The sequence below is a fragment of the Plectropomus leopardus genome, chromosome 11 (genome assembly GCF_008729295.1).
Source record: "Plectropomus leopardus isolate mb chromosome 11, YSFRI_Pleo_2.0, whole genome shotgun sequence".
Taxonomy (NCBI): Eukaryota; Metazoa; Chordata; class Actinopteri; order Perciformes; family Serranidae; genus Plectropomus; species Plectropomus leopardus.
Genome location: NC_056473.1, coordinates 199,283 through 224,546, shown reverse-complemented (window position 1 = coordinate 224,546; position 25,264 = coordinate 199,283). Strand labels below are relative to the sequence as shown.

The following is a 25,264-nucleotide window of genomic DNA, read 5'->3' as shown; positions in this document are numbered from 1 at the left end:
TACGCCTTTAAGGGTCATATTCAGCTTGAAACCTCTGAAACGCTTAGGAAGGCCCTGTTACCAGCAGTCTCAACAATGAATCCGCCGTACAGCGCAGGTTAGTCTGCTGGTGGAGCCAAGTGTTGTGCTGCTCTGACTGCAGCCAGCGTCATGTCCCGCCCTCTCTGCTGTGTGTCGTCAGGTTGCAGGGGGAGGACCGGTTCCACTGGTCCACATCCCACAACACAGCCTACTGGATTTACCGGACTCCACCTGTCGCGAGCGCTGTGTTTTTCCCGTCTGTGTCGCGAGCAAATGATGACAGCACGCTTTGACATAGGACGACAGGAGACACAAACACAGGAGAGAGACCCTGCTGCTTTTTAAACCGTATGCGGTTAGAAAACGGAACATTAACAGGCAGGTGAAATGACCGCTTCAGCTCTCTTCGCCTAGCCCACTCTTTGTTTTGAAATATACTTTTCGTTTACCGAGGCTGGAGGAGTAAACATCAACCATAATTGCGGTGGATGCTTTTATCCGCAGTGCCTCAGCCAGCCAGTCAACCGGGGAGCAGAATGTCAAGACAGCAGCAGCACCGGACGCCGTTAAAACTCACCGACAACGTGGTGGAGGTCAAGAGCAAAGTGAGTGCCTGGTTAATGGCATTGTTTTTGTTAATGTTGATAGTAGGCTAATGATAGAGTATGGGCTCTCTGTCGGTGCACTAACAACACGACAAAACCAACGTTGTAGCTCGGAGCTACCTGATGTCTCTTCCTTTGGCTCTCGAACACACACAACGACACACGTTTCCCCTCCACAGTCCACACTGCCATCTCAGGGACGGATTCCGAATGAAATGCGACTGAAGTGTAGCTGACAGGCGGCCTGGCTGCGTTTACTGTACACGGATTTACCCTCCCCGCTGCTCCGTGTTATTCCGCATTCATCTCATCCTTTCCCAACCGACTCTGCCCAAGTGTCTTCCTCTTTCCACAATGTTTCAGTTATCTTTCTGCTAGTCTCTTTGGATCCGTTCAGAGAGTGTGTCCCGTTAGGCCGTGTTCCTGTAATCCTGAAGTGTATCAGGCTTCAGCACCAGGCTACAGCAGGTGTCAAGTTGGCACATACTTTTTCACTGTCTCATGCAGTTATTGACGACTGTAGGCCTCCTTAAGCAGTCTATAGTTTGAAATTATTGGTGGGCAAACTCTGTTAGAATATTTTCATTTGGGCAGGCTAATTTTCCTCTAATGGAGCAAATAGACCTATCTGACAGCTGCAACTTTGCATAATAATGTGTATTTATAACATTAAAACACTAAAGTTTTTTTTTCAGTGTGATAGCTGACTGTATTGATATCAAAGGTTTTCATTTTTAAGAAAATATCAAGTTAATATGAACTAAAATCCTTTAAAGCAAAATATATTAAAATTAGAAATGTATGTTATACACAGATGCATTAGTCTAATAATATAACACTGTGAAAGACGCATTCATCACACAGACGGGCTTACTAATTTCCCCCACTGTAAAAGTGAGAATAAATATGGTCTTCATGTATGCAGGATTTGTGAAGAGTTTAAAGTTGGTGTTGTTGTGGTCAAAGGGGTGATAACATTGCAATTGACTTTGGCTTAGCCTGGATTTTTCAGTGTTCTAAATAGGTTTATTAAAACTGTGTTCTAATTTTGCTTGCTGTGGTTGGTGTCTGGAGAGCAGCGCTGTAGTGAGACTGGTCAGAATGTGTATAAGAGAGGGGCTGTTAGCCTCAGCCCAAACTGATTTAGGAGAATTCTCTGTGTGTCTCTGTCTCACTCTCTCTTTTTTGTTTGTCAAGAACATCACTTAACTGTCCTGGTTCTTTTTCAGAAACAGTATTTGCAAAGCAAAATTGCCATTATACGGCTAATTTAACATCCAACAGATAAACAGAAATTGTGCTGTAACCAAAAAGGTCTTTTTATGAAGGCCTATGTACATCTAGTTACTACCATCCATATCAACTACTAGGTAACAAACATTAACAAATCTGAAAAAGAAGACAGTTATGTTCATCACTCATGTATTGCATTCCTAATACTCATTTTAAATTACTATTCAACTATTTTATTATTGTGACTGTGTTTACACTGAGTCTGTTGCAATAATTACATTTACTTGTGTAAATGTGGGTTAAATATCACATTGACGTAAATGGTGTTGACTACGAAATTTGACACACGTTTTTTTTTTCCATAGGCTACTTGATCCATTAACTAAAGGTCCCAATTTTTTAAAAAAAGAAAACATTAATAAGCTTTAACTATTAGCTATGGTAATAGTAAGCTATGATATCAATGAAAGGTAAATTGGGAGAATTTGACTCTTGAAATTGACAACAAACCCTATCACACAGTTTCAAGAGCTGTAGAAACACTCCCCTCATGGTTGGAGGTCTTCCAAAATAGATTTTTTCCCTCCCAAACAGAAAACAGAGTGGTGTCAGAGCCTAAAGGGATAATTCACCCATAAATGAAAATTCAGTCATTATCTAGTCACCCTAATGCCAATGGAGAGTTGGGTGAAGTTTTATAGTCCATAAAACACTGCTGGATGTTCACGGGGAAAAAGCATTGCACTCATCTCCAAAGCAGCAAATGGTGACCCGGATTCAGATATTGAAAAAATACACAATAAAACATTAAATTGTCTGCATAATGATCATCTGAAGTAATCTGAGTGTCCTGAAGCCCCAACATGACAAGCTGTTTTTAAAAACGTCACTGGTGCCATTTTTTTATCCTTGTTGTATCTTGTAGCCTTTAGCTCCTAGTTTGAGAGCCGTGTTCTTGAATGCACTCGTCAAGATCAATCAGAGCTTGCAGTAACTACTAGGGGTGTAGCGATCCTTTGATCTACATAAATCATATCGAGGCAGACTGTTTGATATTGGCAAGTATTGTATCGTCTAAGGTATCGATATAATATTGTATTGTGATGTAATCAGTGATTCACACCCCAAGTATCTGCACGCCAGTGTTGACATGCTACCCGGGAGCCTCCCTCACACACAGTACTTTTAAATCTGATAAAGGGACTTGTTGCTTACTCCAGAAGCCTCTCTCTTTGTGTGGAGGAGGCTTCCAGGAGCTACAGGCAATAACAAGGCTAAAAACATGACGCCAGTGCTCCGGAAAAGAAGCCGAGTTAGTGATGTGCAATAATAGGACATTAATTTTTGCAGATGAAGTGAGAGAAGGAGAGAGGAGCTCAGTGTATCATAGGAAGTCCCCTGGTAGACTAGGCCAGGGTACTTCCTAATAAGTCATAATAAGTTATGGGGTTGAGAAAATGTAGCACCAAAGGAAAAAGTTTTCTGGTGCCACGATAAAGTGGTGAAAATACTCTAAATACAGCATCCACTTAGAATGATGTTATTTTTTTTAATTTAGGCCTTTTTTGAAGTGGCTAAAATATGTTTTAATATTGACCCCTCTTTTCAGCAGTGTAATGCTGACCTTTGGTGTGCCGTCTGTTTCTGCAAACAGGGATCACACAGCAAGCTACTGTATGTTATACACTGACTTTACATAAGTATATCATACAGCCCCCCAAAAATCCCTAGCTGTCACTTATGTTAGGTTATGCATATTTAAGGGAAGGCTGCTTTGAGTGACCAGCTGTCTGTTGATAGCGTCCTCAGCTTCTTAGTCAGTTCCACCACAATCCTCTAACATTACAATGACCAAAATGCTGAACTCAAAGCTTGAAAATGGGAGTCCACGAACCAATAGGTGATGCCACGGTAGCTATTATTTTAAACAGACTTAAGTTCAGAAAAGCTTGAAAAAAAGAAAGGAGAAAAAAGTAGACTTTTCCTCTGTTTCACCTGCAGCACCAACAACAGGTGTGTGGAATAGTGTTCTGTTCTTCTGTTGGTCAGTGTTACAGAACACATCATTGAATTTGTTCAACTCAGCAAGAGAAGGATAAGATTCAGACACATCAGGTCTTATTTTTGAGACATTGTGAGATATCTCAGACGCAGTGTTGCTTGTCATCTGTTATCATACACTGCACGTGATTAGGGACTGACCAATTTATCGTCTTAATGGCAATATTAGTTGATATTTGCTTTGTTGACTACCACTGGCCTATCTGCAAATTAGATGTCATTCACTAATGGCAGTAGCTGATATTTGTCTGTTGTGTTGCATCAATGTTGCGCTGTTTTTTGTGACCATTGCGAGTGTTCAGCCTCACGTCTCACACCTTGGATGAGAACATTGATGCTTGCTTGGACCAAGTGCACTGTGTGGTGTAATTGCCTCATTGAGCTGTCTAAAAGGGCAAGTTAATAATAAGTATAATTTCTAATGTAACTTAAAGCAGAAATAAACTATGTACTGTAACATAATTGCTGAAGTGGAGCTTTTTCAGCTGAGCTAGAATTTAACTCTGGGGTCACCAATGTCATATCCAACTAAATGTTACTCACATTAAATATCTGTCAGTGTTTCCCCCTAGATTTTTTTTCAGGCCTGGTGGTACACAATAAAAAACCCCTTAACAGACGTGACGCTGGGGATGACTTATCAGCGTAATAGGGCTTCAGTCCACTGGCACAGGATCAGCACTTTAACTATTTGCATTTAAATGTTTGTTCTTTCTCAATACTAAAAACTTAAAACAAAGTGAACACAACAGGGAGAGCATGTCTGAACAAGCGGTATATTCAATTCAATTCAATTCAATTCAAAGTGTTTATTGTCATATGCACAGTATGGAAACATGTTTCCCTGTACAATGAAATTCTTACTTTGCTGTCCACAGAATGCCTAACGTTTAGCAAATATAAAGAAATATGAAATAGAAATTTAAAAATTTACAATAGAAGAAATTTAGAAATTTACAATAGAAGTAGAAAGACATGTTTACATGTTTACAAAATAGTACATCATGAGTGTGCTCAATTCACTGCTGTACTTAATCTTATTTGGCTTTGAGAAAAAATGTAATCTCTCCTTTTCCATCTCTATTTTTGCTTCCTGGCTCAGGTGAGAAAAAAATGAATATACTGGGTTGTGTGTTACAAAGTTTTTTTCATTTTGGGTGGTGGTACTATGGTCATTTAGCTAATCTGTGAACTTCTTTGACTTTACCCTGGGGCAGTAACTTAAACGAGCAATACCCTGTTCTGACAGTGAAAGTAAAAACAACAACAACACTTTTCCCTCAATTTTCAAAACAAGATAGTCGAGATAAAACGATTATGTGCAGCATGATTAGTCAAACAATGTTGTTCCTATATTGTCTTTTATTTTGTAAATCAAGCGCACCCTTTCCTCGTGCTCAAAGGCCCCCACAAAGTCCAAACAGAAGTTTCAGCACAGGTTGAAAGCAGAGAGTCACAGTGCACTGCCTGTGTGGTTGTTTCAAAACTTAGCATTTTATTTCCAGACTGCATGTGCAATGAGAGAGCAAGTGCAACACAAGTGACAACGAGCACGAGCAGGGAGAGCAAACGTAACATGTCGTGACATAATCGACATAATCCTGTCAGGCACGTCTCTGCTGCGTTTCTGCTGCAGCACCTCTAGAGAAATGATGCCTCGCCGTTTTTTTTACACATGATGCTCCCATTTGTCAGCAGGAATAGACTCCTGACAAACTGAATGATTATATGGACTCTGTACCACTTTATACTGCAGTTTAAAGTCTCTCTCTGTCACAGAGATGAGGAAATACAAATATGTTTGTTTTACCTCAACTTCCTTGCTTCCCTTTCAAAACAAAAGCTATCTGTCTGTGTCTCTGTGGACAGAATGCCATCAGTTGCTGATACAAAACATTTTATTTTGAAACATTAACAGGACAGGGTTTGTACAAATAGACTTGTATTTACCTTCATTATATTGGGGTGGAGGGAGAAATCATAGGCAGATTGGTGAAGACCTCGACAGATAAAAACAATTATATCTAGATATAGATGGAGTTGGGAATCGTTTGCTTATTTTTGATTCCAGTGCCAAAACTATACTTTTAATATTGGAACATGTGTCTAAACAGTTTCTGAACCAATACTTTTCTTTCAAAATAAAGCACAAAACAATGGCCAGCAAGCTAGAAGAATGACTTTTTTTAAATTGCAAAGATAAATTTAAACTTGAAATTAAATATAATACCTCTTAATAGTTTAAAGTACACTTGGATATGGATAGGAAATGACTACAGTGAATATAGCAAGTCCACCTTACCAAAACATCTTAAAGGTGCATCTTGTAAGATCTGGACATAATTTTAGTTTAAAACATTCAAGAACTGAACTAACCCTTTGTGTAACCTTAGTGTGTTTCAACACACTAAGGTTACACAAAGGGTTAGTTCAGTTTTTGAATGTTTTAAACTAAAATTTAAAACAAGTTATGTCCAAGATGCCTATGTATTGTATTGCAGAAATATCAGCCGGGGATGGGCCGTTCATCCTGTAATAATGCTTCCAGGCCTGAGAGGTGATTGTGAGTCACTTTAGCCTCTAGTGTGCCGCAGGAGAGGATGAAGAAGCTGTGTCAAAGTGCATTCCCCTGTCGAATAGTGCCTGTTAATGTTTTTGCTCCCCCCATGATGGTCATGGTTAGGGCTAAGGATTTGGGTCAGGTTAGGAGGAGAGGAAACACCTATCGATGGGAAAACAGACCCCTACATAACACTGGAGTCATTGTAAACAGCGTAGAGGTTACAGTCTCACTGAATAGTTAGTGAATAATTAACACTGAATAATTAGTGTGTCAGGGTGCACCCCCACTATACGCAACTTCACGTGACCAGAAATCTGCTCCGATTCATTGTATAAAGCATGCTGGGATACCTGCGATGCGAACTGAGCTGAGGAATATCACATCAAAACAGCCACTCAGCTGCAGCTCCAGTGACTTTCTGAACAGCTCTGCATGAATTCAGACGTGAATTGAGGTGAACTGGTCATGTATGTTTGGGCTGCACTGTAAGAAACACAGCAATGGCAGAAGCTCCACGAAAATGAGCGTTCTCCCCATCACAGGCAGCTTCGTGAAAGAGGCAACGTTCCATAAGAAAAGAAGCAATGAAAGGAGAAGCAAAGCTAGAGTAAATATTGGCGTGGCTTTCCAAAGCTGGAGACAGCTCTTAAAAGGGTCGAAAGATGCAGTGTGAAGCTGAATTCACAACCTTTTGTCTTAGACCAGTAAGTATCATCTAAAGTTAGTTATTTACTAAAAAATATCTTTGTGTGTAACTTATGACAACACAAACTGTGGCCTTAAGTATGTCATCACTGAAAGGATGACATACTGCCTCTCATTCAGTTGGACGGATTGGCTGGAAATAACTAAATGCACCTTCAAGGGAACCTTGTTAGTTTCTGATATGAGGCTAACTTAGCTTGCTAATGTTGGGGCTAACCCTCTTCACTGTAATCAGCAGGTAGTGAAATGACACAAGAGCTTTTCTTGGGTCTTGAGGATTTGTAGCATTTATTTACTGACATAGAGGCCAAACTTTTCACACACTTCATACTCTCTGCTATGAATGCTGCAGCCTCATTGTCAAGTCACCTGCGCACACCGGCATAAAAAGTCTTTTTCTTTCAGTTGCAGACACGCTGCGCACACAATTAAAAACCAAAATCCGCATCATGATTCGGTCTGATAGGTACTGGTGATATTGGAACAATAAACGGAAACCCATACTGGAAGGATATATGATCAAATTGCCACACATGATATCACTGAAATGTTACATGATTGTATGTATCTCTCTCTGTATTTTTTTATACCTTCCTTTATTGTGAAATTTATTGTGACAACAGATCAAGTGAAGGCAGCACAGGGACATATAAACAGAAAACATAAAGTGACTCAAAGACATAAAACAAAAGTGAAGACAGTATAACAGTGAAAAAACTTAATTAAGCAAAAACTAAGAAAATTAAAAAGGGGATAAAACAAGCGTTGAATCTGATGGGTATGCAGGACAGGATAAGAGGCAAAAAAACAGAAATGATAGGAATGATAAACTGAAATTTTGTGCCATACTGGCAGGATATATGATCAAATTGCAGCTTATGATATCACTGAAATGTTACATGATTTTATGTATCTCATAATTCTTCTCTCTTCGATGCTAGTCGTGGTAGCAGACAGACATGCATTTGGAACATTAAGTTTTAATGAATTTGTAAAATGTAAATGGTGATAGTACTGTAATTTGTCTCATCTCTCATTGTATTACATTACATGTTGATCCTGTTCCATCCTGAACTGAGAAATGTCTCAGACTAATGCACTGTTTTGGTTTTTATGTTCATTGTCTTCTTCAGTTTGAGGCAGAATACCGTCGCTTTGCCTTAAAGAGGAATGGCCCGGGTGGCTTTCAGGAGTTCTACCTCCTCCTTCAAACCATCCATCGCATCCCTGGTGTCGACGTAATGTTGGGATACGCCGACGTCCACGGAGACCTCCTTCCAATCAACAACGACGACAACTTCCATAAAGCTGTCTCGTCAGCCAATCCACTGCTCCGCATTATCATAACAAAGAAAGGTAAGACAAGTCTGGACAGACTGAAGCATGCAATGGAGAGAAAATGTACCAAGTGATTAATTAGTGAGTAATGTAGGAGTCTGTCTGGTGGGGAAATGCAGTGTGGAGAGCCCCTGATCCATTTTCAGCTGAAGGCGTGTGTGGCCATGATCATGTGATAATCTTGGATTTGGATTTGAACTCTCATGGTTTGGTTGGTTGGAGTTGTATTTTTTTGGCCCGTTAAGAACTCTAAGCATCAGCATTTGCCATGATATACTGTAGTTTTATGCTGGCAACACAGCCCAGCTCTTAATCTTGTGCACAACAGTTAACATATTCAGCTGCAAGTGAGGGGAGGGGCTGTGTGCCTGTCCTGTCTGCAGCAGTACTGTGTGTCGTTGTGTGTCAAGTCTAGTCAATTCCATCTTGAAAGACCATTTTGACAAAACACGATTTACCTTAGAGGGCTTTACAGCATTTAACACACCTCTTCCCTTAGACCCTCACATCGCCTAAGTAAAAACTCCCTAAAAAGAACCCCTGATACAAGGGGGAGGTCGTAAATAACAGTTTAATTACAATAATAAAAAAAAAACCCAGAGAAACAGAAAGAGAGAGGGGAAGGAGAGAGAGGGGGAAAATGCAGAGCAATAATGGTAACAAACACGTCATATTACAATAATAATAGCTGTAAAATTACTAAATGCACATGATATCATGTTATGTTACGTTCAAATATCTTAGGTGTTGATAAGAGTCCCATTGGTATATTCATAGTGGAGGCGTAGCTCATAATAATTGCAGTAGAAGGTTGCATTGAGCGTCGTATCCATACTTATTTCTAAAATCAATTACTATCTGAGTATCAATTTTTTCAACAACCCTACTTGGTCTTAGGGCTGTGTGGTACGAAATATATCGTGTGACAATAGAAAATTGTCAGTCGTTTCACATATTTATTTTGTTAACATCATGTGATAGCACTTTACGTCCCTCTGTGTCGCTGAAGGAGCATCGACACAATGCACGGCACCAAAACAAAGAAGGAGGCACTTCCCCGGGGTCTTCTACCGGTGGGACGTGCCCTGAACACCTCACCAGGGAGGCGTCGGGGAGGCATCCTAATTAGGTGCCCCAGCCACCTCATCTGGCTCTTCTCAACAGGGAGGAGCAGCGGCTCTATTCTGAGCTCCCGGATGACTGAGCTTCTCACCCTATCTCTAAGGGAGAGCCCAGCCACCCTACGGAGGAAGCTCATTTCGGCCGCTTGTACCCGCGATCTTGTTCTTTCGGTTGCTAACCAAAGCTGGTGACCCCCTGACGTGAGGGTAGGAATGAAGATCGACCGGTAAATCGAGAGCTTTGCCTTTCAGCTCAGCTCCCTCTTCACCACGACAGATCGGTGCAGACTCTGCATTACTGCAGACTCTGCATCGATCCTCCTGTCGATCTCCCGAGGTACTTAAACTCCTCCACTTGGGGCAGGATTTCCTCCCCGATCTGGAGAGGGCATTCATCCCGGCTGCTTCACAACCGGCTGTGAACTGATCCAGTGAGAGCTGGAGGTCACGGCCTGATGAAGCCAACAGGACCACATCATCTGCCAAAAACAGCGTCCCGATCCCGTGGTCACCGTACTGGAACCCCTCAACACCCCGGCTGCGGCTAGAAATCTGTCCATATAAGTTATGAACAGAATCGGTGACAAAGGGCAGCCCTGGCAGAGTCCAACCCTCACTGGAAACGAGTCCGACTTACTGCCGACAATGTTGATCAAGCTCCAGCACCGGTCTTGCAGGGAATGGACGGCCCGTATCAGACGGCCCATATCAGGGCGTCCGATACCCCATACTCCCGGAGAACCCCCCACAGGACTCCCCGAGGGACACGGTTGAAAGCACATGTGGACTGGTTGGGCAAACTCCCATGCACCCTCAAGGACCCTGCCAAGGGTCCAGAACTGGTCCACAGGTCCACGACTAGGACGAAAACCGCATTGTGGCAGACCCTCCTCTCCAGTACCCCTGAATAGACCTCACCAGGGAGGCTGAGGAATGTGATCCCCCCTATAGTTGGAACAAACCCTCCAGTACCCCTTCTTAAAAAGAGGGACCACCACCCTGATCTGCCAGTCCAGGGGCACTTCCCCCAATGTCCATGCAGTGTTGTCGTATCAACCATGACAGCCCCACAACATCCAGGGCCTTAAACTCCAGGCGGATCTCATCCACCCCCAGGGCCCTGCCACTGAGGAGCTTTTTTACCACCTTGGCAACCTCAGCCCCAGAGATAGGAGAGCCCACCCCCAAGTCCCCGGGCCCTGCTTCTTCACTGGAAGGCATGTCAGTGGGATTGAGGACGTCTTTGAAGTAATCCTTCCACCGAACCACAGTGTCCCGAGTCGAGGTCAGCAGAGCACCGTCCCCACTATACACAGTGTTGACAGAGCACTGCTTCCCCCTCCTGAGATGCCTTCTTTAGTTTGACGCCATCCCTCACTGCGCTGTCCACCATCGGGTTCAGGTGTTGCTGCCACGACAGGCACTGACCACCTTACGGCCACAGCACCAATCAGCCACCTTAACAATGGAGGCAAGGAACATGGCCCACTCGGACTCAATGTCCCCCGCCTCCCCTGGGACATGGTCAAAGCTCTCCCGGAGGTGGAAGTTAAGCTCCTTCTGACGGAAAGCTCTGCCAGACATTCACAGCAGACCATCACAATGCGTTTGGGTCTGCCAGGTCTGACCAGCATCCTCCCCCACCATCGGAGCCAACTTACCACCAGGTAGTGATCGGTTGACAGCTTCGACCCCCTCTTCACCTGAGTGTCTAAGACATGAGGCCGCAAGTCTGACGACACGACTACAAAGTCGATCATCGAACTGCAGCCTAGGATGTCCTGGTACCAAGTGCACATATGGACAACCTTATGCCTGAACATGGTGATTGTTATGGACAATCTGTGGCGAGCACAGAACTCCAATAACAAAACACCACTTGGGTTTGGATGGGGGGGCCATTCCTCCCGATCACACCCCTCCAGGTCTCACTGTCGTTGCCAACATGAGCGTTGAAGTCCCCCAGCAGAACGAGGGAATCCCCAGAAGGAGTACTATCCAGCACCCCCTCTAAGGTCTCCAAAAAGGGTGGATACTCTGAGCTGCCCAAACAACAAACAGGCACAAACAACAGCTCAGACTCCCTCCCCACCAGAGAGGTGATGTTCCAGTGCCTAGAGCTAGCTTCTGCAGTTGAGGATCCAACTGCCAAGGTCCCCGCCCTCTGCTGCCGCCCAACTCACATCGCACCCGACCCCTTTGGCCCCTCCTATGGGTGGTGAGTCCATGGGAAGAAGGTCCCACGTTGCCTCCTCGGGCTGTGCCCAGTAGGGCCTCATAGGTAAAGGCCTGGCCGCCAGGGGCTCGCCATTGAGCCCCACCCCAGGCCTAGCTCTAGGAGGGGCCCCGTGACCCGCATCCGGGCAAGGGAAACTTTGAACCATTTATGTTTTTCTTCATAATCTTCCATTTAAACAAAATATTTTTCCCAGTGCTAGGAAACAATTAAGCAATTATCACTCCTGTATTTAAATCTGGAGATCATCATGAAGTTGGTAATTACAGGCCCATAAGTACATTGCCAGTATTATCCAAGATTGCAGAGAAAGTTGTAGTCCAACAATTGACATCCTACCTTGAAAGTAGCAACTTTGGCTTACATGCAATGCAGTTTGGGTTTCGGCCCAATCACTCCACTGAGACAACTACACTATATCTAATAGAGCAGGTACAATCTCAAATAGACAAGGGAGAAGTGGTTGTTGCTGTTTTTTAGACTTGAGGAAGGCTTTTGATACAGTTAATCACAATGATGTTATCTCAAAACTTTCTTAATTTAATTTTTCATCTCAAGCACTGGAATGGATGTCCTCATATTTGTCAATAGGTCACAGTGTGTTAAAGTAAACAATATACTATCTGATTATATCAAGTGTTCTACGGTTGTTCCTCAAGGGTCTGTCTAAGAAACCAGTAAATGCTATAGGAAGGATCACAGAGTGGCTTGAACAGTAACATCTTAGCCTTAAAAGGTATATTCCTCTCCTCAGCCAGTGCTGACATTTTCATTAAGACTAAAAAGATTTAATAGTCACTGAGTTATATCTGGGTGTCATGCTCAATTCAAATCTAAATTTTAAATCACATATCAAAAGTAACATAATTAACATAATTAGTAAAAACTGTAAAATACAATTTGGCAAATTTTAGACACACTAGAAGCTGCATCTCAATGGATGCAGCTAAGATCTTCATGCACACTATGATCCTTTACCAAATGTGCTATTGTATAACATGCTAGGGACAAGCTGGGCAATCAGTCACTAAACTGCTGGAGTCTCTATATAAACAAACTGTACAATCCTGGAGAAACATCATCTTCTGAACTTTAAATTATTTTCAAATATGTGTTTAGTCTTTAAGATTCTTAATGGGTTGGCCCCTCCTCCACTGCGCCAATTTATTAACTTTCGCTCAAAAGGAATCCATAAAATCTACTCGGATATCTGCAGCTAGAGACTGCTCAATACCTTTTCTTCGCACTGCCCAAAGGCAGTGCGAAGAAAAGGTATTTCTGTAAAAGCCACAGTTTTTCACAGTTTTTCTGTAAAAGCCACAGCACAGTGGAACACCCTGCCTGAGAACATTGAGAACTATAATTCTATTGGCGGCTTTAAAAACAAACTCTGTTGAAACACTCTCAGAACTGTTACCACTGATGTCTTTTTTAAATTTGTAGAATGTATTTGTGTGTGTGTGTGTGTGTGTGTGTGTGTATGTGTGTATGTGTGTGTGCATGTGTGTGCCTGTTTATAGGTCAGAGAAAGCGTGTGTGCAGGTGTGTGTAATGTCGTAGCTTTGAGTTACTGTGCTACGCATTTTTTCTTTTTTCTACTTCTTTTGTAATATTTGGAAATTGTGATGTTTTAATTGTGACCTTCCAAGGGACTGCAGATGTAAATTAACTCTGGTATAATGCATCAAATGGCAACATCTATGTTAAATATTGTACATGGTCCCTTTTCAAATAAAATAAAATAATGTAAAATAAAATAAAACAAATGAAAGGTTAAAAAGAGTAAGAAAAAAAAAGTGCAAATAAGTGTGCAAAAGTGAAGATGGATGTGCATGTGAGTCCAGTGCAGATGGTGCATTCACCCGCCACACAGCGGGGAGCTGTTAAAGAGTCTTATTGAAAATGGGAGGATTGATTGTTTGAATTGCTCTTTGTGACTCCGGAGCTGAAGGAGTCTGTTGAAGAACAAGCTCCGCCGTCTCTGAATATTGTCATGAAGGGGATATGATGGATTGTTGAAAGACAGCAGTTTGTTCAGTGACCGCTTTTCTGTCACTGACTGAAATGAGTCCAGGTTGTGGCCAATGACAGATCCAGCCTTGCGGATCAGTTGGTTTAATCTGCCGGTGTCCCTGGCACTGATGCTGCTCCCCAGCAGACTACAACACAATAGATGGCACTCGGCACCACAGACTGGTAGAAGATCTCCAACATCTTGCTGCATACATTGAAAGGATTTGAGCTCCTCAGGAAATAGAGTCGGCCTGTCCCCTTCTTGTACACAGCGCAGGTGTGGGCACTGCAGTCCTGTCTGTGGTTCAAGTGGACACCTAAGTACTTGTCGTTCTCTATGAGTCCAACCGCCTCACCCAGGATCTTGATGGGCGTCATCGTGATTCTTGACCTCCTGAAGTCGACCACCATCTCCTTGGTCTTTGTAACATTCAGGAGCAGATGATTCCTGCCGCACTTATCCACAAAGTCGTCCACCAACTGCCTGTACTCCGACTCCTGCCCATCTCTAATACACCCAACCACCGCAGAGTCATCCAGAGAACTTCTGTAGATGGCATGATTCAGAGGTGCACAAAGTGAACAGGAATGGCGACAGAACAGTCCCCTGAGGTGCTCCTGTGTTACTGACCACCACATCAAACAGGAAGCTCCCCAGATGCACAAAGTGGGGCCTGTCTGACAGAGAGTCAGAGATCCCGGAGACAGTGGATGAACTGACACCTATCCTGAGCAGCTTTCCACTTAGCAGGTCTAGTTGAATGGCATTTAAGGCGCTAGAGAAATAAAAAACATGATCCTCACTATGCCACCACTCACATCCAGGTGAGAGAGGGCTCGCTGCAGGAGATAGATGACAGCATCATCCACGCCTGTATGGGGCTGGTAGGCAAACTGAAGTGGATCAAGTGCAGGTTTCACCAGTGGTTCGAGGTGGGCCAGAACCAGTTTCTTCAGTACCTTCATGGCATGTGATGTGAAGATGACAGGTCTGAAGTCGTTAAGGCCAGATGAGGTGGCTTTCTTGAGTACTGGTACTATACATGACGTTTTCCATAGCACTGGTACCCTTTCTTGCAACAGACTCAGGTTGTAAATGTGTTGCAGGATTCCAGACAGCTGGGGCGTGAAGTTTCTCCAGCTGTCTCCTCACCTGGCCAATTGTTACTCTTATGTGGGGTGGTGTGGTCCCTGAGGAGGTTGAAGTTGAAGTGTGGGGGTAGTAGTAGTAGTAGCTCAGCAGGCGTGGGTGGGGGTAAGGCAGGTGTTGAATAGGTGTCTGAGAGGGTGTGAAGGGGACAGATCCTGTGTGGGAGGGGCCAGCAAGGGGTCCTGTGCTGCACCTGTTAAAAAACACATTCAGCTTAACAGTATTTCATTAAACTTTATTTTAAAGTAGTTCATGTAACTTTATTTCATAGCAGTAGCTACTTTTTTGTGTCTGTGGTTTATTTAACATTTGTATATTATTGATAATATAAATATAAATAATAATATGTTTTATTTTAGTAGTTTACAGTAGTTTAGAGGAGATTTCCAAATATGGAGATATATATTGTGTATCATGATATCGCCTAAAAATATTGTGATATTATTTTAAAGCTGTATCCGCCAGCCACACTTAGTCTACCTACCATTTATTTTAACAAGCTTGTTCTTTAGCTGCTGTGTAGGTCAACCTAATGTTGTCGTCTTTGGAAAGTCCGCTACTCTTAAAAGATATGTGTTTCCATCCAAACATATGATGTGAATTAACTAATTAGAAGAGCTGGATGGAAGCAACAATTTAGCATAACTCTCCTAAGAGCTGTCAAAGACACTGCTGCACCCGCAGAGAAGAGCAGATATCGACTTCCCTCTGTTTTGATGTTCCAAAAAGTAAGACATATGGCCTTATATAAGCTGAAACAGAGGAACCTGACCAACGGCAGATCCAGACAGCTAAGCTGTCTTTTTCCATGTTGCCTGACATGTTGCTTTACTTTAAATACCCTTGATTTTGGAATTCAACAGTCATGTAAGATGATCATTGTCAGCTGAATTAGTCATGATGTGGTTATGCAATCATTTTCAAAAAGGCCTATTTGCCACTCCAAATACCTGCTATTATCTTAACTGCTGGCCCTCCTTTAACTCAAGTCTAGTCCAGAGAAGCACTTGAGTTTTTGCACAAAGAGAGCTGTGTGTACTGACACACAGCTCATCAGCTCAGCACAGACTGTGACAACTGGACAAGTAGAAAAGGATTGTACTAACCTGATCAAACATTTGTTAACTTCAGTCAACTCATACAATTTAAAAAAAAGGTAAAGATAAATTTTACACCCCACATATGGACAAATGGACCCCTAATGTCATGGTACGGGTGATTCTGCCTTTACAGGTGTACCTTTGTTATAACCAAACTTGGAATGCACCAGTTTATCGGATGGACATCAGCTTATATCAGCCTTGTTGACAGCCATCAGCCTATCCGCTAAAAAGATAGCATTCACCCATGGCGGTGGCCAATGATCTGGCTGTGGCCAGTTTTATCATATCAAATGCTGCGCAGGCTAATGGAGACAAAAAAAAAAACATGTTTGGGATAGATAGAGATCTAATTGATGTTAGCTGTTAGCAGCCAGTAGCCAAAATTAACTGCTGATGGAGGTTGCATTTAGTTACATTTTGATGCGTTCAAACTCTCTTCAGTAAAAATGAGTAGCTTTTAGTAAGGAGTTTGAACCCAGATGCAGTACACCGTAAACAGGAATAGTTGGTAATGACTTTTATTCAGCCCAGCACAAATCAAACACGAAGCAAGATGAAGTAATTCTGCACACAGTTCGTTCTTCGGGTCGGAACCCACAACAAAGTCTCTGGAGGGAGATCGAAGCAACGAACCGAAGCTTACGTCACTCGGCGTGGATGCGGAGGAAACCCCGTAGCCCAGCAGCTCGACAGCACGTGTGGAGATACCGTCGAGGAGAAGGCGGAAGCGTGGTCGGGACAGGCGGAGGTTCCGAAACCGAGTGAGCAGTCCGATGATGCAACAGTACCGATGGGGATGGACCAGGAGGATCGTCGGGGCCAGGCGGAGAGGTCTTTGCCAGCAGAGCAGATCAGGAACGCCAAAACAGAACTCGTGGTCGGGGACAGAAGGCAGGTAGGTTTACCGGGGATCAGGCGAAGAGAGCAGGTCAGGAACAGGCAGGGTCGGCTTTCAAAGATCTGGCAGGAGAATGCTGGAGAGTCTTGCATATGCGAAGGAACAATCTGGCAATGAGTCTGTGTGTGTGGGTGGCTTATATCCTGGGTTGATTACTGATGGGCTGCAGCTGGAGGTGAGTGAGTGAGCAGGCAGAGTGGGGGCGTGGTCAGCAGGTAGAGGGAGCAGAGGGAGAGTGAGTGGAAAAGTACTGAGAAGGGGGAGAGGAGCAGGGATCGTGACACAGATCACTAAGTTCAGCAAAATTGTTAATTGTTATGGACAATCTGTGGTCAGCACAGAAGTCCAATAACAAAACACCACTCAGGTTCAGATCGGGAGGGCCATTGCTCCCAATCACGCCCCTCGAGGTCTCAGTGTTGCTGCCAACGTGAGCGTTGAATTCCCCTAGCAGAACGAGGGAGTCTCCATAAGGAGCACTCTCCAGCACCCCCTCTAAGGACTCCAAAAAGGGTGGATACTCTGAACTGCTGTTTGGACCGTAGGCACAAACAACAGTCAGGATCCATCCCCCCACCCGAAGGTGGAGGGAGGCTTCCCTCTCATTCACCGGGGGTAAACTCCAACGTACAGGCACCAAGCCGGGGGGCAATAAGTATTGCCACCCCTGCCAGGCGCCTCTCACCAGTGGCAACTCCAGAGTGGAAGAGAGTCCAACCCCTTTCAAGAAGACTGGTTCCAGAGCCCATGCTGTGTGTCGAGGTGAGGCTGACTATATCTAGTCAGAACTTCTCAACCTCGCACACCAGTTCAGGCTCCTTCCCCACCAGAGAGGTGACATTCCACGTCCCCAGAGCTAGCTTTTGCAGCCGAGGATCCGACTGCCAAGGTCCCCACTTCGGCTGCCGCCCAACTCACACGGCACCTGACCCCTTTGGCCCCTCCTACGGGTGGTGAGTTCATGGGAAGGAGGTCCCACGTCGCCTCTTCAGGCTGTGCCCGGCCAGGCCCCATGGGTAAAGGCCCGGCCACCAGGCGCTCACCATTGAGCCCCACCCCCAGGCCTGGCCCCTGGGGGGGCCCTGGTGACCCGCGTCTGGGCGAGGGAAACTCTGAACCATTCTTCTTTTTCATCATAAGGGGTCCGTTGAGCTACACTTTGTCTTGTCCCTCCCCTAGGACCTGTTTGCCATGGGTGACCCTACCAGGGGCATAAAGCCCCTGGACAACTGAGCTCCTAGGATCACTGGGACACGCAAACCCCTCCACCACGATAAGGTGGTAGCTCAGGGAGGGGGTTGGGCAAGTTACTTCCAAGATATAATACATTATATATTACTAGTTATTGTCATTTGAAAGTAATTATTTATATTACAATGTTACTGTCTGTGAATTGTCACACTACTTTTGCGTTACTTTTGAGTTGCTTTCGCCAAAAAATAACCGCAAAACTATGAATAGGCATTCTAAAATGCTAAAATGTAGTTTATTGCAGCTCATTACGCATCCTGTGTAGGCCCCTAAGACTAACAGCTTCATATAATAGGTACAGTGTAGACTCACAGCGCAATACAATAAGTAACTATCACCATCAGAATCACAAAAGCAGAGAAAGGATCAAAGTCTGTTAAATTATTAAAATTTAAATTACAAATTTACTTAATATATGATGATGACAGGATTTAAAGCAGTTCAGTTTGGGTTACGTTAGTGAATGTATAATGTTATTTGTGACCCCTCAAGTAATATCCTTGCCTACTCTCAGAGTCAAATGTCTTTTGTTTCGGTCCACCACTGTCACTGATTTTTTTTTTTTTTTTTTCTTTTTTTTCGGTTGGCTATACACTTTTTGTATAAATTATTTTGAGACGCTATCATAAACTTACTGAAGCTAACTTAAATAATCATTGAGCCTATGTGTGTAGAATGTAATTAATATTGTTTTAATTTTAGCTCACATTTGAGCCATTTTTTTTCCATGTCTTTTGATTTTATCCTGAATTGTGCAGCAAATTTTGATGTCTGTTTCAATATGAGAGCTGTTAATTAATCGGCAATAATCTGTCTGACGTTCTATAATGATGATTGTAGTCTCACTTTAAAGATGTGTGTGCCCAGCAACATAATGACTGAGATAGCCTGTGTAAAACAGAATCATGCTTACGTGTGGCTGTCTAACTTAACAGCTTTTGCGCCCGGATGTTAAATGGACCCTTGCATAACTTGATCCAGCAGCAGTCAGCGGGTCAGAGCGTGCGCTCCTGGTGCTCCTGTTCAGTCAGATCCGTTTATCTTGCACTCTTTTCCTGCAATCAGACTGACCCAGGCGTTTTAAGCGGCTGCAGAGAACAATTTCACTGTACAATTTACATGTGACAATAAAGAATTCTTCTCATTCTTCTTAAAAGATGTGATATGAATGAATTCGTGTAAATATTTTTTTGCGACAGTACTTTAGCCTTCACTGCAAATGTAAACAACTCCCACTCACTTGAAACCATAGCGCACTTTTAAAAACCAGTATGCAGCTTAAACCCTTAAACCCCACTTTATTAACAGAAGGAACATTGAGTTTGCCTTCAATAATTATTGCTAAAATAAAAGCAAACCTTTTAATTTCTATGATCATTTGTATTCTGTTTTAAAGAAGAACAAAAACAATTAAAAGTGTAAATCGGTTATGGTGTGCAAAAATCATAGATTTTTTCTATGAAAGTCCTCCTCCCCTCAACTCATACTACCTGTGTGAATGCAGGTTTTCCGCATTGGGTTGAGGATAATTTACATTTTTCCTTTCGCATCTTAGAGAAGGAGACTCCTTCTCACTAAAGTGGGTGAGAAAGAAAATAAAGAGGTAAAAAATGGAAATCAGCATATTGCAAATAGATTTATGCACAATTCTGAGGCAGTGTTATGAAAAGCAGGGCTTTGCATGGTGTGTAAAGATGGAATTTTACGCACAGTGAGTGATGATTTTTTTGGGGGGAGTGTTTGACTGGTATGTGTTCATAAATAGAATTATTTAATGGGCTAAACTTGCACAAATAAGCCATAAAATACATAAACTTGTTAAATCAGGTTATTATAATAGGGCTTATGTTGAGTCTGTTTTCAGCTATGAGACTGTGGATGATGAAATATTGTGAGTAGATGCTACAATTTTATAAAAGTTTTTCTGTCAGGCAGAATCATATTCGAGTTCATGTGTTATTACACTGATTATTGTATGTATGTATGTATTGTATGTATGTATGTAATGCAGATGCATTGTTGCAGTGCACCTTCTGGTGCTGTGTCTCTATATCTTTCATAATAATGATGTTTTTTTATGCTTAATCTGCTGCTCAGCAGGCCCCTATTGTTGTTCAGAATCACAGAGAGCTGCTAGTTTAATCAGATTAACTCAGTAGTCTGGGAAAGAGGGAGAGAAAAAGAGAGCTTGGGAAATTAAAATGTTTGAGTTTAAGAGACTGAGAACGGAGAGAACGAAAGGAAATGAACATACATTTTGTTGTGACGTGTTAGCATGGCCATTTTTTTTATACTGAAAGCTCAACATTTATAACATGGAGAAATGTTTCAGAAGTCCACACAATCCTAATCGGTAATGTCTTAAACATACACACGCACACACAAAACACACACATTGCATTGGGAATAAATTGCTTAATTTAATCTCCATTGTACTTTAGGGGCTAGTGTGCACCTTATTAGGATTACTTCTCTCAACATCCTCAAAACCTGGATTACCAACAAGATCTTTTCACTGAGGTGTAAACCTCAATAATAATTGTCGAGGATCATAGACAAAACAACTGTCTTTTGAAGGTCACATTAGCATTGTTATTAGCATTAAAATCTATGGCATTTTACGTTCCATAAATTAGCTTAGTTAGCCACTAAGCTAATTTATGGACTTTCCTCATACTCATAACTTAAACAGCGTTCTCCTCATCATCTTTCTTTTGGCTGCTCACCATCATCTGTCAGATGCTGTGTGACGGAGACATAGAACTTCAAAATAGGGGCTCTCCTGAAAGAGTATGATATAGATCTTTGTTTACACTTTGCATCGATGTGACGTCATCGTTGCTCATTTAATTTCATCGATGCAGATCGATGAATCATTACACACCTAGTGATATTGGGCTTTATAAAAGAGTTGTATGCCATCAGGACCTGTACGTGCTGCTTTTTCTTCTCCACTCTTCTTGCTGAAGCGCCTCACCCAGCGCTGACCATGGACCATTCACATGCACAGACCTGCATTTATTTTGACAAGCTGTTATTTTACAATGAAAGTTTTTTTTGTCATGCTGTGAATGTCATAGGGTTACATTAGGACTGACTTATAGCAAAATTACCTGATGACATTGATTTCTGCATGTGCATTGTGAGAGAGGAGTAGGACAGAGGCTGTCTGCTCAGAGCCGCTTACAGTTTATTCTGAGCGGTAAGTCGCAAAGAGAATCTATGAATAGCCCCAGATTTTTTAAACATTCAGGATTCCAATGATTTGACACAACTGAAGTTGCTCCTGGTAGGTAGCAATTCTGCTGTCAGCCATGCATGTTGTTGCCATGCACAATAATGACGCTGTTATGTCAGCAAATCAAAATAATGCCAATAGCCCAATTTTAATTTTTCTTATTATAACAAAAGTCATACAGGTATAATTGTGTACGATAACCCATACTGAGTAGCCGGTGGCACCATGTGTGGTAGCCTCAGCCATCAGTGTGAGAATGGATGAGAGAGTAATTGCAGCCCATCTGGCATTGTAAGCCATTAGCCACTGAGTGGGATTATCTAAAAGAGTTCATCAAATGTGTGTGTGCGTGTGTGTGTGTGTGTGTGTGTGTGTGTGTGTGTGTGTGTGTGAAGAAAGAGAGAGAGCGCAATAGAAATAGAGAGAGGGGGTGGGTGGGGGGTTGTGTATTTGATGTGCGCAATATAAAAATTTCTGAAAGGGTTACATAGAGGGGGTTGATGTCTAATACAGTATGTGATCTACATTCATCTGCATCAATACTGCATTATGGTGGTAGCCATGGCAACAATTCTGAAGAATTGCTATAATGGAAGTTTTAGTGATAGTTCTACATAACAATCATAGCCATGGTAACAACTGCAGAACTGGTTTACTGCAGAGCCCTTTAAAAGAGAGTTGCGTCTCTCCATTCACTCCGATGGAACATGGAGCATCTCAATTGTTCCCTGAAGTAGCATGAATTGCTAGCAGCGCAGTGGAGTTACAGCAGAGAAGACCATGTGTGTGATAGACTTTTAAAGGGTAAGACGTCTAAAGAATCGTTTTTTATATTATCAGCATATCTTAACTAAATTAACATGCCTAAGTAGCATCTTGTTGATGCATATATCAACAAGAGCAGTTACCACTGGGGAAACATCAACAAACTGGCAAAGAGTGCAGCATGTGACTAGGTATTTATGCGGCAGCAAAGGGGAATAGTCATTCAGTGTAGATGATCGACAGGTGCTTGAAGTAAGTTGTTTGAGAGGAAACCAGCTCAGCCCGACCCAGCCTAGTACACTGACACAGTCAAGGAAGACTGGACAACACACACACAGAACAAGAGGGGCAGGGGAAACGGAGGGAAAACAAAAGGAAAAAGACAAATACTGCGGCACCTAACAGATTGAGGATTTCAGATACAGTTCTCTGAAGATTTTTCCAAAGAGTTTTTTGGATAGTGTATGATACAAAGCTGCTACACTGGAGTTCAAGATCAATATTCAGGATACTGAAAATGAGTAAAATATGTCCCATTCAACAAATTCACATGACTCATTCACATAGCCAATAAAAGGTAACCCAACAGCAATTATGTATCACAAAATAACTCTTACTGTACTACTAAAAACAACAAACTACATTTTGAAGTGAAATCAATAATTGTCTCCCTAACTTGGGAGAGACTCGGCAGCAAGAGATTCCTCCACCATCAGATTAGGAGTTGCTGAAATTGTCACTACAATTAGGATAGCTTGTCTACCTTAACAGTCCACCTTAAAAGAGAACCTAATTTTTTTCAACATTATCTTAACCCATTCAAGTTTGTGTATAGTGAGACATATTACATTACAACATTTTTTTTTATAGTGTCCTCTTTGTCTCAGTGGTGTCAGTGGTACATGAAGGAACGACTATTTGTTTCAGCTTGTGTTTCCAGTCTCCCATCTCTGCGTATCCAGGGGGGGAGTGCTTTACATGCATTCAAAAACAAATTGTCCCTCTTGTCTCACATTGCAAACTGCATGTCCGGCAGTAAAAATGACATTGTTTATCATGTGTGAGGATGTTACCAGGATATTTTTCACAGTGTTCTGGCTGACTCAGTGACACATCACAGAGAGCTTGTCTGTGTGTGTTACTATTTTAAACTTTTCCATTCATTCACATTCATTTCATTTGTGGTGGGCTGCCACAGCTAGATTTTTGGAGCTGGACTTTTAATTAAGAGCGCTTTTTTAATTTATTCAACAGTTAGTTCCAACCAAGCAATTTGATTGGTCGAGAGCCATTTCATGAGTGCTTATATACAGTACAACGTCATTTGGACTTTCAACTCTGCATATATCACTCTGCTTTATCGCTGCCAAACCATTAATAGTCAAGTCAAGTCAAGTTGATTTTATTTAAAGAGCCCATTATCACAAAACATGGTTTGCCTCAGTGGGCTGTACAGTTTACAACATCCCTCTGCCCTTAGACCCTCACATCACCCAAGGACAAACTCCCGAAAAAGAACCCTGTAACGGGGAAAAAAAAGGAAGAAACCTCAGGAAGAGCGGTAGTGGATGATGAGGGATCCCTCTTCCAGGACGGACAGACGTGCAATAGATGTTGTAAATGAAATACAATCATGGCAAAAAGGAAAGAGAAAGAGAGAGGGGAGGAGAGGGGGAGAGAGGTTGAGAGAGGCACAGCAATTGTATAGTATAGTATAGTATTGTATAGTATAGTATAGTATAGTATAATAAGGCATACACGAACGGTTGTTAGTGTTACTGTAATGTAACATCACTATACGTCACTGTAACGACATTACTGTAGATTCTCTGACTGGTAGAATCACACAAAAAATAGCTGAACAAAATTACGCATCATGCAAGAGTCCTCTCCTGGCTGACCAGGAGGGTTATCAGCTGTGACAGCCAGCCTTTGGCCATTCCTAAGAAGTAAACCAGTTGTTACAGATGTTACAAGGACACACTCATCTTACACCAACTACAGCCTGTCGTACAGAAACTGTAATGCTGGACTCAAGGTGATCTCCGTTGAGAGCCTGCACAACTGGGGTGCCGCAAGGGTCAATCCTAGGGCCGTTGCTTTCAGTTTGTACATCAACGATCTGCCTTCCATATGTGATGGTGTGGAGATCTTGATGTACGCTGATGACACAGTTCTCTTTGCTCACGGGAAAGACGCACATGTAGTTGCTGCCAAATTATCTGCGGCGATGGAGAAGGTTACTGAGTGGCTCTACAAGTCTCGCCTTACGTTGAACACAGAGAAAACTGTTACAATGTATTTTTCCAACAAATGTAATCGAAATGAGTGTCCCAACATCTGCGTAGGCAATCACGTAATTACAAATGTTGAGGAATTTAAACAAGTTTGTATTCGTCTATCTTGACGATATTTTGATTTTTTCCCGGTCCAAGCAAGAACATGTTCATCATGTTCAGAGAGTCCTGCAGCACCTTTTGGAGAACTCTCTGTTTGTAAAGGCTGAAAAATGTGAGTTCCACACCCCTCTTCAGTCACCTTCCTGGGTTACATCATCAGCCACAACCACACGGAGATGGAGCCCACCAAGGTGTCCGCGGTGTCCTCCTGGCCTGTACCTGACTCACGCAAGCAGCTGCAGCGGTTCCTGGGGTTCGCCAACTTTTACAGACGTTTCATTCGAGGCTACAGCACGGTAGCCGCTCCTTTCACTGCCCTCACCTCCTCCAAGATTCAGTTCCACTGGACCACGGCTGCTGAAGATGCGTTCCAGCAGCTTAAAGAACACTTCTGCTCAGCACCCATCTTACTCATCCCTGACCCGGACAGGCAGTTCGTGGTGAAGGTCGACGCCTCGGATGTGGGGGTAGGGGCTGTGCTCTCCCAACGCTCGGCAGAAGATGAAAAGTTGCACCCCTGTGCATTCTTCTCCCGACGGTTGTCTCCAGCTGAAAGAAATTATG

General features: G+C 42.8%; 1 protein-coding gene across 3 annotated transcripts in view; it reads left to right on the top strand.

The window, feature by feature from the left end:
* The first annotated feature begins 250 nt into the window (after window positions 1-250).
* The window catches only part of LOC121949843 (partitioning defective 6 homolog alpha-like), a 108,068-nt gene continuing 83,054 nt past the window's right edge, over window positions 251-25,264 (top strand). For 2 of the 3 annotated variants that reach the window (XM_042495636.1, XM_042495635.1), the window contains exons 1-3: window positions 251-399; window positions 526-626; window positions 8,322-8,544. In XM_042495636.1, coding sequence (XP_042351570.1) covers window positions 372-399; window positions 526-626; window positions 8,322-8,544 — 352 coding nt within the window. In that variant the 5' untranslated portion in view covers window positions 251-371. Of the gene's footprint in view, window positions 404-525; window positions 627-8,321; window positions 8,545-25,264 lie in introns of all 3 variants that reach the window. The other variant, XM_042495637.1, reaches the window with a different exon arrangement.